Genomic DNA, 18,427 nt, shown 5'->3' with positions numbered 1-18,427 from the left:
TGGGGGTAGAAGCTGTTCAGCAGTCGTATGGCTTGGGGGTAGAACCTGTTCAATAGTCGTATGGCTTGGGGGTAGAAGCTGTTCAGCAGTCGTATGGCTTGGTGGTAGAAGCTGTTCAGCTGTCGTATGGCTTGGTGGTAGAAGCTGTTCAGCAGTCGTATGGCTTGGGGGTAGAAGCTGTTCAGCAGTCGTATGGCTTGGGGTAGAAGCTGCTCAGTGTCGTATGGCTTGGTGGTAGAAGCTGTTCAGCAGTCGTATGGCTGGTGGTAGAAGCTGTTCAGCAGTCGTATGGCTGGTGGTAGAAGCTGTTCAGCAGTCGTATGGCTTGGGGGTAGAAGCTGTTCAGCAGTCGTATGGCTTGGTGGTAGAAGCTGTTCAGCAGTCGTATGGCTTGGGGGTAGAAGCTGTTCAGCAGTCGTATGGCTTGGGGGTAGAAGCTGTTCAGCAGTCGTATGGCTTGGGGGTAGAAGCTGTTCAGCAGTCGTATGGCTTGGGGGTGGAAGCTGTTCAATAGTCATATGGCTTGGGGGTAGAAGCTGTTCAGCAGTCATATGGCTTGGTGGTAGAAGCTGTTCAGCAGTCTGATGGCTTGGTGGTAGAAGCTGTTCAGCAGTCTGATGGCTTGGGGGTAGAAGCTGTTCAGCAGTCTGATGGCTTGGGGGTAGAAGCTGTTCAGCAGTCTGATGGCTTGGGGGTAGAAGCTGTTCAGCAGTCTGATGGCTTGGGGTAGAAGCTGTTCAGCAGTCTGATGGCTTGGGGGTAGAAGCTGTTCAGCAGTCTGATGGCTTGGGGGTAGAAGCTGTTCAGCAGTCGTATGGCTTGGTGGTAGAAGCTGTTCAGCAGTCGTATGGCTTGGTGGTAGAAGCTGTTCAGCAGTCGTATGGCTTGGTGGTAGAAGCTGTTCAGCAGTCGTATGGCTTGCTGGTAGAAGCTGTTCAGCAGTCGTATGGCTTGCTGGTAGAAGCTGTTCAGCAGTCGTATGGCTTGGGGGTAGAAGCTGCTCAGCAGTCGTATGGCTTGGGGGTAGAAGCTGCTCAGCAGTCGTATGGCTTGGTGGTAGAAGCTGTTCAGCAGTCGTATGGCTTGGTGGTAGAAGCTGTTCAGCAGTCGTATGGCTTGGGGGTAGAAGCTGCTCAGCAGTCGTATGGCTTGGGGGTAGAAGCTGCTCAGCAGTCGTATGGCTTGGGGGTAGAAGCTGCTCAGCAGTCGTATGGCTTGGAATGTTTAGGGCCTTCCTCTGACACGCCTGGTATAGAGGTCCTGGATGGCAAGAAACTCGGACCAAGTGATTACTGGGCCATACGCACTACCCTCTGTAGCGCCTTGCAGTTGGATGCCGAGCAGCATATCAACTGGTGATGCAACCATGCTCTCAATGGTGCAGCTGTGTAACTTTTTGAGGATCTGAGGTCCCAAACCTTTTTTTGCCTCCAGAGGGAGAATAGGCGTTGTCGTAACCTCTTCATGACTGTCTTGGTGTTGTTGGACCTTGATAAATCCTTAGCGATGTGGACACCAAGGAACTTGAAGCTCTCAACCTGCTCCACTACAGCCCCATCGATGAGAATGGGGGCGTGCTCGGTCCTGATTTTCCTGTAGTCCACGATAAGCTCCTTTGTCTTGCTCACGTTGAGTGAGAGGTTGTCGTCCTGGCAACATTGTCGTGTCTTCCGAAAACTTAATGATGTGTGTTGAAGCCATGCAGTCGTGGGTGAAGAGGGAATACAGGAGGGGACTAAGCACGCACCCCTAAGGGTCACTGTGGGAACGACGTCATCGATGCACTTATTAATGAAGCCGGTGACTGATTAGTGACGTATTAGTCCTCAATGCCATCAGAAGAATCACGGAACATATTCCAGTCTGTGCAAAACAGTCCTGTAGTATACAGAGCCTTCCTCTGACATGCCTGGTATAGAGGTCCTGGATGGCAGGAAACTCATCAACGCATCTGCGTCATTTGACCACTTCTATTTCTACTTCTATTTTTTTTTACTGTAGTTACACGTGACATGCTGGTAGGATTATCCCTGCATTAAAATCACCGGCCACTAGGATGAGCATTTTCTTGTTTTCTTATGGCCATCGCTCGTTGAATGCAGCCTTAGTGTCTGCATCGGCTTGTGGTGGTAAATAGTATCATGGAATTATTCAGTACATAATATTTCTCAAATACCGGAGCATGTGAGTTCAAATTAAAAGACAGAGGTTGATAAATAGTAGTAGTGGTAGATAGTGTTGTCTGGAGCTTATCATGAGGTATTCTAACTGACTGGGTAGTTAGGGTTAGGTGTGATGTGGTTAGGGGTGATGTGGTTAGGTGTGATGTGGTTAGGTGTGATGTGGTTAGGGGTGATGTGGTTAGGGGTGATGTGGTTAGGGGTGATGTGGTTAGGGGTGATGTGGTTAGGGGTGATGTGGTTAGGGGTGATGTGGTTAGGGGTGATGTGGTTAGGGGTGATGTGTTCAGGGGTGATGTGGTTAGGGGTGATGTGGTTAGGGGTGATGTGGTTAGGGGTGATGTGGTTAGGGGTGATGTGGTTAGGGGTGATGTGGTTAGGGTTAGCATTAGGTGTTAGACTCTTGTAAGACTCTCTTCTCTGTATACATCAATGATGTCGCTCTTGCTGCTGGTGATTCTCTGATCACCTCTCTGCAGATGACACCATTCTGTATACATCTGGCCCTTCTTTGGACACTGTGTTAACTAACCTCCTGATGAGCTTCAATGCCATTACAACTCTCCTTCCGTGGCCTCCCAACTGCTTTTAAATGCTAGTAAAACTAAATGCATGCTCTTCAACCGATCGCTGCCTGCACCTGCCCACCTGTCCAAGATCACTACTCTGGACGGCTCTGACTTTGTATGGTTAGACTGTCAACTCTCCTTCCAGACTCACATTAAAACCTGTTAACCTCTTGCTCCTACCTGGCACGCAGGCGTCCCATCTAGAGCTCTGGAAATGCAAATGCACTACGCTAAATGCTAATAGTATTAGTTAAAACTCAAACGTTCATTAAAATACACATGCAGGGTATTGAATTTTTTTTATTTTTTTATTTCACCTTTATTTAACCAGGTAGGCTAGTTGAGAACAAGTTCTCATTTGCAACTGCGACCTGGCCAAGATAAAGCATAGCAGTGTGAACAGACAACACAGAGTTACACATGGAGTAAGCAATTAACAAGTCAATAACACAGTAGAAATAAAATGGGCAGTCTATATACAATGTGTGCAAAAGGCATGAGGAGGTAGGCGAATAATACAATTTTGCAGATTAACACTGGGGTGATAAAAGATCAGATGGTCATGTACAGGTAGAGATATTGGTGTGCAAAAGAGCAGAGAAGTAAATAAATAAATAAAAAAAATAAAAAAAAACAGTATAAAAACAGTATGGGGATGAGGTAGGTGAAAATGGGTGGGCTATTTACCAATAGACTATGTACAGCTGCAGCGATCGGTTAGCTGCTCGGATAGCTGATGTTTGAAGTTGGTGAGGGAGATAAAAGTCTCCAACTTCAGCGATTTTTGCAGTTCATTCCAGTCACAGGCAGCAGAGTACTGGAACGAAAGGCGGCCAAATGAGGTGTTGGCTTTAGGGATGATCAGTGAGATACACCTGCTGGAGCGTGTGCTACGGATGGGTGTTGCCATCGTGACCAGTGAACTGAGATAAGGCGGAGCTTTACCTAGCATGGACTTGTAGATGACCTGGAGCCAGTGGGTCTGGCGACGAATATGTAGCGAGGGCCAGCCGACTAGAGCATACAAGTCGCAGTGGTGGGTGGTATAAGGTGCTTTGGTGACAAAACGGATGGCACTATGATAGACTGCATCCAGTTTGCTGAGTAGAGTGTTGGAAGCCATTTTGTAGATGACATCGCCGAAATCGAGGATCGGTAGGATAGTCAGTTTTACTAGGGTAAGCTTGGCGGCGTGAGTGAAGGAGGCTTTGTTGCGGAATAGAAAGCCGACTCTTGATTTGATTTTCGATTGGAGATGTTTGATGTGAGTCTGGAAGGAGAGTTTGCAGTCTAGCCAGACACCTAGGTACTTATAGATGTCCACATATTCAAGGTCGGAACCATCCAGGGTGGTGATGCTAGTCGGGCATGCGGGTGCAGGCAGCGATCGGTTGAAAAGCATGCATTTGGTTTTACTCGCGTTTAAGAGCAGTTGGAGGCCACGGAAGGAGTGCTGTATGGCATTGAAGCTCGTTTGGAGGTTAGATAGCACAGTGTCCAATGACGGGCCGAAAGTATATAGAATGGTGTCGTCTGCATAGAGGTGGATCAGGGAATCGCCCGCAGCAAGAGCAACATCATTGATATATACAGAGAAAAGAGTCGGCCCGAGAATTGAACCCTGTGGCACCCCCATAGAGACTGCCAGAGGACCGGACAGCATGCCCTCCGATTTGACACACTGAACTCTGTCTGCAAAGTAATTGGTGAACCAGGCAAGGCAGTCATCCGAGAAACCGAGGCTACTGAGTCTGCCGATAAGAATATGGTGATTGACAGAGTCGAAAGCCTTGGCGAGGTCGATGAAGACGGCTGCACAGTACTGTCTTTTATCGATGGCGATTATGATATCGTTTAGTACCTTGAGCGTGGCTGAGGTGCACCCATGACCGGCTCGGAAACCAGATTGCACAGCGGAGAAGGTACGGTGGGATTCGAGATGGTCAGTGACCTGTTTGTTGACTTGGCTTTCGAAGACCTTAGATAGGCAGGGCAGGATGGATATAGGTCTATAGCAGTTTGGGTCCAGGGTGTCTCCCCCTTTGAAGAGGGGGATGACTGCGGCAGCTTTCCAATCCTTGGGGATCTCAGACGATATGAAAGAGAGGTTGAACAGGCTGGTAATAGGGGTTGCGACAATGGCGGCAGATAGTTTCAGAAATAGAGGGTCCAGATTGTCAAGCCCAGCTGATTTGTACGGGTCTAGGTTTTGCAGCTCTTTCAGAACATCTGCTATCTGGATTTGGGTAAAGGAGAACCTGGAGAGGCTTGGGCGAGGAGCTGCGGGGGGGGCGGAGCTGTTGGCCGAGGTTGGAGTAGCCAGGCGGAAGGCATGGCCAGCCGTTGAGAAGTGCTTATTGAAGCTTTCGATAATCGTGGATTTATCGGTGGAGACCGTGTTACCTAGCCTCAGTGCAGTGGGCAGCTGGGAGGAGGTACTCTTGTTCTCCATGGACTTCACAGTGTCCCAGAACTTTTTGGAGTTGGAGCTACAGGATGCAAACTTCTGCCTGAAGAAGCTGGCCTTAGCTTTCCTGACTGACTGCGTGTATTGGTTCCTGACTTCCTGAACAGTTGCATATCACGGGGCTATTCGATGCTATTGCAGTCCGCCACAGGATGTTTTTGTGCTGGTCGAGGCAGTCAGGTCTGGAGTGAACCAAGGGCTGTATCTGTTCTTGGTTCTGCATTTTTGAACGGAGCATGCTTATCTAAAATGGTGAGGAAGTTACTTTTAAAGAATGACCAGGCATCCTCAACTGACGGGATGAGGTCAATGTCCTTCCAGGATACCCGGGCCAGGTCGATTAGAAAGGCCTGCTCACAGAAGTGTTTTAGGGAGCGTTTGACAGTGATGAGGGGTGGTCGTTTGACTGCGGCTCCGTGGCGGATACAGGCAATGAGGCAGTGATCGCTGAGATCCTGGTTGAAGACAGCGGAGGTGTATTTGGAGGGCCAGTTGGTCAGGATGACGTCTATGAGGGTGCCCTTGTTTACAGAGTTAAGGTTGTACCTGGTGGGTTCCTTGATGATTTGAGTGAGATTGAGGGCATCTAGCTTACATTGTAGGACTGCCGGGGTGTTAAGCATATCCCAGTTTAGGTCACCTAACAGAACAAACTCTGAAGCTAGATTAAAGCTACACTCGTTGTGAATCCAGGCAACAAGTCAGATTTTTAAAATGCTTTTCGGCGAAAGCATGAGAAGCTATTATCTGATAGCATGTAACACCCCAAAAGACCCGCTGGGGACGTAAACAAAATAATTAGCATATTCGGGCGCTACACAAACCGCACAATAAAATAGAAAACATTCATTACCTTTTACCATCTTCTTTGTTGGCACTCCTAGATGCCCCATAATCACTATTGGGTCTTTTTTTCGATTAAATCGGTCCATATATAGCCTAGATATCGTTATATGTAGACTGTGTGATAAACGGAAAAAAATAGCGTTTCATAACGTAACGTCATTTTTTAAAATTCAAAAAGTCGACGATAAACTTTCACAAAACACTTCGAAATACTTTTGTAATGCAACTTTAGGTATTAGTACACGTTAATAAGCAATAAAATTCATCAGGAGGCGATGTAATTTCTAAAGATGTCCGTGTCGAAAAAATGTCTTGGAGAGAGCTCGACCAAAACATCCAGTCGGAGACCGGAGGGAATCGGTTCCCTTGTGTCGGTTTGACCAAGAATCAAAGCTGAATCAAATGACAAGACTCTAGACAACGTGTGGAAGCTGTAGGCACTGAAACCTCGGTCTTATGTAATTCGGTTCACTTTGAACAATTCCTGGAAGTAGCGCAAGGATATTTATTTCCATTTTCAGTGATCAGGTTTTCCTGCGCTTTTCGATGAAACGCACGTTCTGTTATTGTCACAGCCGTGATTTAACCAGTTTTATAAACGTCTGAGTGTTTTCTATCCACACATAATAATCATATGCATATACTATATTCCTGGCCTGAGTAGCAGGGCGCTGAAATGTTGCGCGATTTTTAACAGAATGTTCGAAAAAGTAGAGGGTCGACTTAAGCATCTCCAATCCAAAATTAAATCTAGAATCGGCTTCCTATTTCGCAACAAAGCATCCTTCACTCATGCTGACAAACATACCCTCGTAAAACTGACCATCCTACCGATCCTAGACTTCGGTGATGTCATCTATAAAATAGCCTCCAACACTCTGCTCAACAAACTGGATGAGGTCTATCACAGTGCCATCCGTTTTGTCACCAAAACCCCATATACTACCCACCATTGTGACCTGTGCTCTCGTTGGCTGGCCATCGCTTCATACTCGTCGCCAAACCCACTGGCTCCAGGTCATCTACAAGTCCTTTCTAGGTAAAGCCCCGCCTTCTCAGTTCACTGGTCACCATAGCAGCACCCACTCGTAGCACGCGCTCCAGCAGGTATATCTCACTGGTCATCCTAAAAGCCAATTCCTACTTTGGCCGCATTTCCTTCCAGTTCTCTGCTGCCAATGACTGGAACGAACTACACAAATCTCTGAAGCTGGAGACTCATATCTCCCTCACTATCTTTAAGCACTAGCTGTCAGAGCAGCTCACAGATCACTGCACCTGTACATAGCTGATCTGTAAATAGCCCATCCAACTACCTCATCCCCATACAGTATTTATTTATTTTTCTCCTTTGCACCCCAGTATCTCTACTTGCACCTTCATCTTCTGCATATCAATAACTCCAGTGTTTAATTGCTATATCATAAATACCTCGCCTTATCTTACCTCATTTGCAAACACTGCATATATACCTTTTCTGCTACTGGATTATTGACTGTATGTTTGTTATTTTTTTACTGTATTATTGACAATGTTTGTTTTACTCCATGTGTAACTCTGTGTTGTTGTTTCTGTAGCACTGCTTTGCTTTATCTTGGCCAGGTCGCAGTTGGTCAGTTGTAAATGAGAACTTGTTCTCAACTAGCCTACCTGGTTAAATAAAGGTGGAGGTGCAATGAGACGTGGTTAGGGTTAGGTGAGACGTGGTTAGGGTTAGGTGAGACGTGGTTAGGGTTAGGTGAGACGTGGTTAGGGTTAGGTGAGACGTGGTTAGGGTTAGGTGAGACGTGGTTAGGGTTAGGTGAGACGTGGTTAGGGTTAGGTGAGACGTGGTTAGGGTTAGGTGAGACGTGGTTAGGGTTAGGTGAGACGTGGTTAGGGTTAGGTGAGACGTGGTTAGGGTTAGGTGAGACGTGGTTAGGGTTAGGTGAGACGCTCCTGGTGGAGGAGAGAAGACAGCTGGTTAGGGTTAGGTGAGACGTGGTTAGGGTTAGGTGAGACGTGGTTAGGGTTAGGTGAGACGTGGTTAGGGTTAGGTGAGACGTGGTTAGGGTTAGGTGAGACGTGGTTAGGGTTAGGTGAGACGTGGTTAGGGTTAGGTGAGACGTGGTTGTTTGTGTGATGTTGTTGTGTGTGTATGTTATTAAGTATAAAATCATACAAGAATAATAATAAGAAAAACAACAAGAACAAGAAGGAGACCAAGACAAGAAGAACAAAAATCTGTATCTCTTCTAACCTTGACCTTCAGTCCTTTCAGCTCCCTCTGTAGACTCTCCTTCTCCAGGGCTAGACGCTCCATCTGGCAACACAGGGCCTGGACCTGACCATCCCTGTCCAGGAGGAGGGCTTCCATCTGGGCTAGGTCCGACTGTGGGAACCCTGGGGCTGGAGGTGAGGCAGGTACTGGAGTTAATACTGGCGCTGGTCGCACCTCCCTCTGGGTGCTCCTCAAGGTCTGCTGAAGAAGTCTGACCAGCTCCTGGTGGAGGAGAGAAGACAGTGGTGGTCCTGTATGGATCAGTTGGTAGAGCATGGCGCTTGCAATGCCAGCAGTGTGAGTTCGATTCCCAGGGCCAACCACATGCAAAATGTATGCAGGCATGACTGTAAATCACTTTGGATAAAAGGCCTCTGCAAAACAGATTACATTTAGATGTTAGTCATTGAGCAGACGCTTATCAAGGAGCAGTAAGGGTTAAGTGCCTTACTTAAGGACAAAGGAACATTTCTTATCTAGTCGGCTCTGGGATTTGAACCCAGAGCTACTGGACACGCTGCTACCTGCTACCCTAATGAGTTAGTTACTCCTGGGCATGCTGCTACCCTAATGAGTTAGTTACTACTGGGCATGCTGCTACCCTAATGAGTTAGTTACTACTGGGCATGCTGCTACCCTAATGAGTTAGTTACTCCTGGGCATGCTGCTACCCTAATGAGTTAGTTACTCCTGGGCATGCTGCTACCCTAATGAGTTAGTTACTCCTGGGCATGCTGCTACCCTAATGAGTTAGTTACTACTTGGCATGCTGCTACCCTAAGGAGTTATTTACTACTGGGCACACTGCTACCTGCTACCCTAATGAGTTAGTTACTACTGGGCATGCTGCTATCTGCTACCCTAATGAGTTAGTTACTACTGGGCATGCTGCTACCCTAATGAGTTAGTTACTACTGGGCATGCTGCTACCCTCCTGAGTCAGTTACTACTGGGCATGCTGCTACCCCAATGAGTTAGTTTCTACTGGGCATGCTGCTACCCTAATGAGTTAGTTACTACTGGGCATGCTGCTACCCTAATGAGTTAGTTACTACTGGGCATGCTGCTACCTGCTACTCTAATGAGTTATTTACTACTGGGCATGCTGCTATCTGCTACCCTAATGAGTTAGTTACTACTGGGCACGCTGCTACCTGCTACTCTAATGAGTTAGTTACTACTGGGCATGCTGCTACCCTAATGAGTTAGTTACTACTGGGCATGCTGCTACCCTAATGAGTTATTTACTACTGGGCATGCTGCTACCTGCTACCCTAATGAGTTAGTTACTACTGGGCATGCTGCTATCTGCTACCCTAATGAGTTAGTTACTACTGGGCATGCTGCTACCCTAATGAGTTAGTTACTACTGGGCATGCTGCTACCCTAATGAGTTAGTTACTACTGGGCATGCTGCTACCCTAATGAGTTAGTTACTACTGGGCATGCTGCTATCTGCTACCCTAATGAGTTAGTTACTACCGGCATGCTGCTAACCCAATGAGTTAGTTACTACTGGGCATGCTGCTACCCTAATGAGTTAGTTACTACTGGGCATGCTGCTACCCTAATAAGTTAGTTACTACTGGGCATGCTGCTACCCGAATGAGTTAGTTACTACTGGGCATGCTGCTACCTGCTACCCTAATAAGTTAGTTACTACCGGGCATGCTGCTACCCTAATGAGTTAGTTACTACTGGGCATGCTGCTACCCTCCTGAGTTAGTTACTACTGGGCATGCTGCTATCTGCTACCCTAATGAGTTAGTTACTACTGGGCATGCTGCTACCCTAATGAGTTAGTTACTACTGGGCATGCTGCTACCCTAATGAGTTAGTTACTACTGGGCATGCTGCTATCTGCTACCCTAATGAGTTAGTTACTACCGGGCATGCTGCTAACCCAATGAGTTAGTTACTACTGGGCATGCTGCTACCTGCTACTCTAATGAGTTATTTACTAGTGGGCATGCTGCTACCCTAATGAGTTAGTTACTACTGGGCATGCTGCTATCTGCTACCCTAATGAGTTAGTTACTACTGGGCATGCTGCTACCCTAATGAGTTAGTTACTACTGGGCATGCTGCTACCCTAATGAGTTAGTTACTACTGGGCATGCTGCTATCTGCTACCCTAATGAGTTAGTTACTACCGGGCATGCTGCTAACCCAATGAGTTAGTTACTACTGGGCATGCTGCTACCTGCTACTCTAATGAGTTATTTACTAGTGGGCATGCTGCTACCCTAATGAGTTAGTTACTACTGGGCATGCTGCTACCCTAATAAGTTAGTTACTACTGGGCATGCTGCTACCCGAATGAGTTAGTTACTACTGGGCATGCTGCTACCTGCTACCCTAATAAGTTAGTTACTACCGGGCATGCTGCTACCCTAATGAGTTAGTTACTACTGGGCATGCTGCTACCCTCCTGAGTCAGTTACTACTGGGCATGCTGCTACCCTAATGAGTTAGTTACTACTGGGCATGCTGCTACCCGAATGAGTTAGTTACTACTGGGCATGCTGCTAACCTAATGAGTTAGTTACTACTGGGCATGCTGCAACTTGCCACTCCAGTGAGTTAGTTTCTACTGGGCATGCTGCTACCTGCTACTCTAATAAGTTAGTTACTACTGGGCATGCTGCTACCCTAATAAGTTAGTTACTACAGGGCATGCTGCTACCCTAATAAGTTAGTTACTACAGGGCATGCTGCTACCCTAATGAGTTAGTTACTACTGGGCATGCTGCTACCTGCTACTCTAATGAGTTAGTTACTACTAGGCATGCTGCTACCTGCTACTCTAATGAGTTAGTTACTACTAGGCATGCTGCTACTCTAATGAGTTAGTTACTACTGGGCATGCTGCTACCCTAATGAGTTAGTTACTACTGGACATGCTGCTACCTGCTACCCTAATGAGTTAGTTACTACTGGACATGCTGCTACCTGCTACCCTAATAAGTTAGTTACTACCGGGCATGCTGCTACCCTAATGAGTTACACCTGGGCATGCTGCTACCCTAATGAGTCAGTAACTACTGGGCATACTGCTACATGCCACTCCAGTGAGTTAGTTACTACTTGGCATGCTGCTACCTGCTATTCTAATGAGTTAGTTACTACTTGGCATGCTGCTACCTGCTACCCTAATGAGTTAGATACTACTGGGCACGCAGCTACCCTAATGAGTTAGTTACTACAGGGCACGCAGCTACCCTAATGAGTTAGTTACTACTAGACATGCTGCTACCTGCTACCCTAATGAGTTAGATACTACTGGGCACGCAGCTACCCTAATGAGTTAGTTACTACAGGGCACGCAGCTACCCTAATGAGTTAGTTACTACTGGACATGCTGCTACCTGCTACCCTAATAAGTTAGTTACTACCGGGCATGCTGCTACCCTAATGAGTTAGTTACTACTGGGCACGCTGCTACCCTAATGAGTTAGTTACTACTGGGCACGCTGCTACCCTAATGAGTTAGTTACTACTGGGCACGCTGCTACCCTAATAGGTTATTTACTACTGGGCACGCTGCTACCTGCTACTCTAATGAGTTAGTTACTACTTGGCATGCTGCTACCCTAAGGATTTATTTACTACTGGGCACGCTGCTACCTGCTACTCTAATGAGTTAGTTACTACTGGGCATGCTGCTACCCTAATGAGTTAGTTACTACTGGGCATGCTGCTACCCTAATGAGTTAGTTACTACTGGGCATGCTGCTACCCTAATGAGTTAGTTACTACTGGGCACGCTGCTACCCTAATGAGTTAGTTACTACTGGGCACGCTGCTACCTGCTACTCTAATGAGTTATTTACTTGTGGGCACGCTGCTACCTGCTACTCTAATGAGTTATTTACTTGTGGGTACGCTGCTACCTGCTACTCTAATGAGTTAGTTATTACTGGGCATGCTGCTACTCTAATGAGTTAGTTACTACTGGGCATGCTGCTATCCTAATGAGTTATTTACTACTGGGCATGCTGCTACCCTAATGAGTTAGTTACTACTGGGCATGCTGCTACCCTAATGAGTTAGTTACTACTGGGCATGCTGCTACCCTAATGAGTTATTTACTACTGGGCATGCTGCTACCCTAATGAGTTAGTTACTACTGGGCATGCTGCTACCTGCTACTCTAATGAGTTAGTTATTACTGGGCATGCTGCTACTCTAATGAGTTAGTTATTACTGGGCATGCTGCTATCCTAATGAGTTAGTTACTACTGGGCATGCTGCTACCCTAATGAGTTAGTTACTACTGGGCATGCTGCTACTCTAATGAGTTAGTTATTACTGGGCATGCTGCTACTCTAATGAGTTAGTTATTACTGGGCATGCTGCTATCTGCTACCCTAATGAGTTAGTTATTACTGGGCATGCTGCTACTCTAATGAGTTAGTTATTACTGGGCATGCTGCTACTCTAATGAGTTAGTTATTACTGGGCATGCTGCTATCCTAATGAGTTATTTACTACTGGGCATGCTGCTACCCTAATGAGTTAGTTACTACTGGGCATGCTGCTACCTGCTACTCTAATGAGTTAGTTATTACTGGGCATGCTGCTACCCTAATGAGTTAGTTACTACTGGGCATGCTGCTACTCTAATGAGTTAGTTATTACTGGGCATGCTGCTATCTGCTACCCTAATGAGTTAGTTACTACTGGGCATGCTGCTACTCTAATGAGTTAGTTATTACTGGGCATGCTGTTACCCTAATGAGTTATTTACTACTGGGCATGCTGCTACCTGCTACTCTAATGAGTTAGTTACTACTGGGCATGCTGCTACTCTAATGAGTTAGTTACTACTGGGCATGCTGCTACCCTAATGAGTTAGTTACTACTGGGCAAGCTGCTACCCTAATGAGTTAGTTACTACTGGGCATGCTGCTACCCTAATGAGTTAGTTACTACTGGGCACGCTGCTACCTGCTACCCTAATGAGTTAGATACTACCGGGCATGCTGCTACCTGCTACTCTAATGAGTTAGTTACTACTGGGCATGCTGCTACCCTAATAGTTAGTTACTACTGGGCACGCTGCTACCCTAATGAGTTAGTTACTACTGGGCATGCTGCTACCCTAATGAGTTAGTTACTACTGGGCACGCTGCTACCTGTTACCCTAATGAGTTAGTTACTACTGGGCATGCTGCTATCTGCTACCCTAATGAGTTATTTACTACTGGGCATGCTGCTACCCTAACGAGTTATTTACTACTGGGCATGCTGCTACCCTAATGAGTTATTTACTACTGGGCATGCTGCTACCCTAACGAGTTATTTACTACTGGGCATGCTGCTACCCTAATGAGTTATTTACTACTGGGCATGCTGCTACTCTAATAGTTAGTTACTACTGGGCATGCTGTTACCCTAATGAGTTAGTTACTACTGGGCATGCGGCTACCCTAATGAGTTAGTTACTACTGGGCATGCTGCTACCCTAATGAGTTATTTACTACTGGGCATGCTGCTACCTGCTACTCTAATGAGTTAGTTATTACTGGGCATGCTGCTACTCTAATGAGTTAGTTATTACTGGGCATGCTGCTACTCTAATGAGTTAGTTATTACTGGGCATGCTGCTACTCTAATGAGTTAGTTATTACTGGGCATGCTGCTATCCTAATGAGTTAGTTACTACTGGGCATGCTGCTACTCTAATGAGTTAGTTATTACTGGGCATGCTGCTATCTGCTACCCTAATGAGTTAGTTATTACTGGGCATGCTGCTACTCTAATGAGTTATTTACTACTGGGCATGCTGCTACCCTGATGAGTTAGTTACTACTGGGCACGCTGCTACCTGCTACCCTAATGAGTTAGTTACTACCGGGCATGCTGCTACCTGCTACTCTAATGAGTTAGTTATTACTGGGCATGCTGCTATCCTAATGAGTTAGTTACTACTGGGCATGCTGCTACTCTAATGAGTTAGTTATTACTGGGCACGCTGCTACCTGCTACTCTAATGAGTTAGTTACTACTGGGTATGCTGCTACCCTAATGAGTTAGTTACTACTGGGCACGCTGCTACCTGCTACCCTAATGAGTTAGTTACTACCGGGCATGCTGCTACCTGCTACTCTAATGAGTTAGTTATTACTGGGCATGCTGCTATCCTAATGAGTTAGTTACTACTGGGCATGCTGCTACTCTAATGAGTTAGTTATTACTGGGCATGCTGCTATCTGCTACCCTAATGAGTTAGTTACTACTGGGCATGCTGCTACTCTAATGAGTTAGTTATTACTGGGCATGCTGTTACCCTAATGAGTTAGTTACTACTGGGCATGCTGCTACCTGCTACCCTAATGAGTTATTTACTACTGGGCACGCTGCTACCTGCTACTCTAATGAGTTAGTTACTACTGGGCATGCTGCTACTCTAATGAGTTAGTTACTACTGGGCATGCTGCTACCCTAATGAGTTAGTTACTACTGGGCACGCTGCTACCTGCTACCCTAATGAGTTAGTTACTACCGGGCATGCTGCTACCTGCTACTCTAATGAGTTAGTTACTACTGGGCATGCTGCTACCCTAATAGTTAGTTACTACTGGGCACGCTGCTACCTGTTACCCTAATGAGTTAGTTACTACTGGGCATGCTGCTACTCTAATGAGTTAGTTACTACTGGGCATGCTGCTACCCTAATGAGTTAGTTACTACTGGGCATGCTGCTACCTAATGAGTTAGCTGCTTCTAATGAGTTAGTTACTACTGGGCATGCTGCTATCTGCTACCCTAATGAGTTATTTACTACTGGGCATGCTGCTATCTGCTACCCTAATGAGTTAGTTACTACTGGGCATGCTGCTACCCTAATGAGTTATTTACTACTGGGCATGCTGCTACCCTAATGAGTTATTTACTACTGGGCATGCTGCTACCCTAATGAGTTATTTACTACTGGGCATGCTGCTACTCTAATAGTTAGTTACTACTGGGCATGCTGCTACCCTATTGAGTTAGTTACTACTGGGAGAGAGCTAATATATATATATTTTTTATATATATTTTAAATTTCACCTTTATTTAACCAGGTAGGCCAGTTGAGAACAAGTTTTCACTTACAACTTCGACCTGGCCAAGATAAAACATAGCAGCGCGACACAAACAACAAAGTTAAACAAACAAACGTACAGTCAACAACACAATTGAAACATCAATGTACAGTGTGTGCAAATGTAGAAGAGTAGGGAGGTAAGGCAATAAATAGGCCATAGAGGGGAAATAATTACAATTTAGCATGAACACTGGAGTGATAGATCTGCAGATGATGATGTGCAAGTAGAGATTCTGGGGTGCAAAGGAGCAAGAAGATCAATAACAATATGGGGATGAGGTAGTTGGGTGGGTTATTTACAGATTGGCTGTGTACAGGTGCAGTGATCAGTAAACTGCTCTGACAGCTGGTGCTTAAAGTTAGAGAGGGAGATATGAGTCTCCAGCTTCAGTGATTTTTGCAATTCGTTCCAGTCATTGGCAGCACAGAACTGGAAGGAAATGTGGCCAAAGGAAGTGTTGGTTTGGGGATGACCAGTGAAATATACCTGCTGGAGCACGTGCTATTACTGGATGTTGCTATGGTGACCAGTGAGCTGAGATAAGGGTGGGCTTAACCTAGCAAAGACTTATAGATGACCTGGAGCCAGTGGGTTTGGCGACGAATATGTAGCGAGGGCCAGCCAACAAGAGCATACAGGCTGCAGTGGTGGGTAGTGTTTGGGGCTTTGGTGACAAAACGGATGGCACTGTGATAGACTATATCCAGTTGTCGAAGAGCGTTGGAGGCTATTTTGTAGATGACATCGCCAAAGTCAAGGATCGGTAGGATAGTCAGTTTTACGAGGGTATGTTTGGCAGTGTCATGACGTTGGCCTCTTTGGGTATAGCAAGCCCATCCCCCTCTCCCTGCACCCCCCTTTCCTCCTTGAACTAGGTTGCTGTGGTCAGAGACACGTCGTAAAATCCTGAGAATCTCCTCATGGACACACAGTATGGAGAGAGTAGGTTTTCATGGAGAACAAAGGAATTCCTTCCACCTCACAGAACTTGAGGTACGAACAAATTTCATGTTCCGGAGAAAGTATAAAAATCGGTGAAGAATCCAGCTACGAACTGGTCCGTTTGTCACAACTTGGGGAAGCTCATGGGAGACGGTGTGGCCACATTACCATAACGCTGTTTATATAATAGCCCCAGATATGAGGTTTACATCATTGTAGACCATTGCTGACTCTTTTAACCATACGTGGTTAACCTCTTAGACTATCGATACCGACAGAATAAGAACAAGTCTTTGATATTAATTACTAGTCTGCAGCTAGGAATTCGGTATCATTGAACGCGAAGAACGACAACCACCGAAACAGCTATTCTATAACGAATGTCACTCTGAACAATCCCCTCTAACCACAACCGAGAGAGAGAGGGAGAGAGACGGACAATTCTACAAAATAAACAAACTTTTCACCAGCGATCAAGACACACTGAGCGTATATATATATACTGATTGCAATTGTTCCCGAATGAGTGAGCGTTCATGTGTAAAGGATTAGCATTTCAATTGTTATAATTATCACTCTGTAGTGACTTCTTAGTCGACCCACCATTGCCCCTTTGTCTAACAAGCTGCCATCCCGGTTCAGCCCACTAGGGGCACATTCTCCTATCATTTCATGTAACCACATTTACCTTGTTTGTTTGTTTATGCATTTCTGTGAATTACTTAGTTAGTAATAAATACATTATTTAAGACAATTGATGCATGGATGACTCATCGTAAAGACTGGGTTCGTGCAGATAACCAACAATTTACGACGTTTGGAATGAGACTAACGTGAGGTAAAGTAAATAATTCATTAATTCGAAGACTAATTGATCAGATAAAATATCTGAAAAATTATTTTAGGAAATTATAACTTTGTAATCTGAATATTTTTCCTTGGTGCCCCGACTTCCTAGTTAATTAGTTACGTGATTAATCAGTTGATCGCGCAGTAACTAATTACAGAGAATCTTTGAGAAAAACTATCAGTCTTCAGTTAATGATAGTAAAGACACAACAGCAGCATGAGTGAAGGATGCTTTGTTGCAAAATAGGAAGCTGATTCTAGATTAATATTGGATTGGAGATGTTTAATGTGAGTCTGGAAGGAGAGTTTACAGTCTAACCAGACACCTAGGTATTTGTAGTCGTCCACATATTCTAAGTCAGAACCGTCCAGAGTAGTGATGCTAGTGGGGCGGGCGGATAAGGGCAGCAGTCGGTTGAAGAGCATGCATTTAGTTTTACTAGCATTTAAAAGCAGTTGGAGGCCACGGAAGGAGAGTTGTATGGCATTGAAGCTCGTTTGGAGGTTTGTTAACACAGTGTCCAAAGAAGGGCCATATGTATACAGAATGGTGTCGTATCCCCCTTTGAAGAGGGGGATGACCGTGGCAGCTTTCCAATCTTTCAGGGTCTCAGACAATACGAAAGAGAGGTTGAACAGGCTAGTAATACGCGTTGCAACAATTTCGGCAGATAATTTTAGGGTCCAGATTGTCTAGCCCAGCTGATTTGTAGGGATCCAAATTTTGCAGCTCTTTCAGAACATCAGCTGTCTGGAGTTGGCTGAAGGGAAGCGGGGGAGGCTTGGGAAAGTTTCTGCAGGGTGTGCAGAGCTGTTGGCCAGGGTAGGGGTAGCCAGGTAGAAAGCTTGGCCAGCCATAGAAAAACACTTATTGAATATATATATAAATTAAAATTGGATATATCTGTGGTGACCGTGTTTCCTATCCTCAGTGCAGTGGGCAGCTGGGAGGAGGTTCTCTTATTCTCCATGGACTTTACAGTGTCCCAAAACTTTTGTAATTAGTGCTACAGGGTGCAAATTTCTGTTTGAAAAAGCTAGCCTTTGCTTTCCTAACTGACTGTGTATATTGGTTCCTGACTTCCCTGAAAAGCGGGGGCTATTCGATGCTAATGCAGAACGCAACAGGAGGTTGTTGTGCTGGTCAAGGGCAGTCAGGACTGAGGTGAACCAAGGGCTATATCTGTTCTTAGTTCTACATTTTTTTAATGGAGCATGCG

At 45.7% G+C, this 18,427-nt stretch overlaps 1 protein-coding gene across 1 annotated transcript in view; it reads right to left on the bottom strand.

The window, feature by feature from the left end:
* Positions 1–18,427, bottom strand: part of tbc1d2b (TBC1 domain family, member 2B) — a 148,292-nt gene that overhangs the window by 60,208 nt on the left and 69,657 nt on the right. Inside the window, exon 6 of the mRNA XM_065002814.1 lies at positions 8,302–8,544. Within this exon, the coding sequence (XP_064858886.1) occupies positions 8,302–8,544 (243 nt within the window). The remainder of the gene's footprint in view (positions 1–8,301; positions 8,545–18,427) is intronic.

The sequence above is a fragment of the Oncorhynchus nerka genome, linkage group LG17, assembly GCF_034236695.1.
Source record: "Oncorhynchus nerka isolate Pitt River linkage group LG17, Oner_Uvic_2.0, whole genome shotgun sequence".
Taxonomy (NCBI): Eukaryota; Metazoa; Chordata; class Actinopteri; order Salmoniformes; family Salmonidae; genus Oncorhynchus; species Oncorhynchus nerka.
The sequence above is the reverse complement of the archived record's forward strand: the minus strand, read 5'-3'. Positions and strand labels throughout refer to the sequence as shown.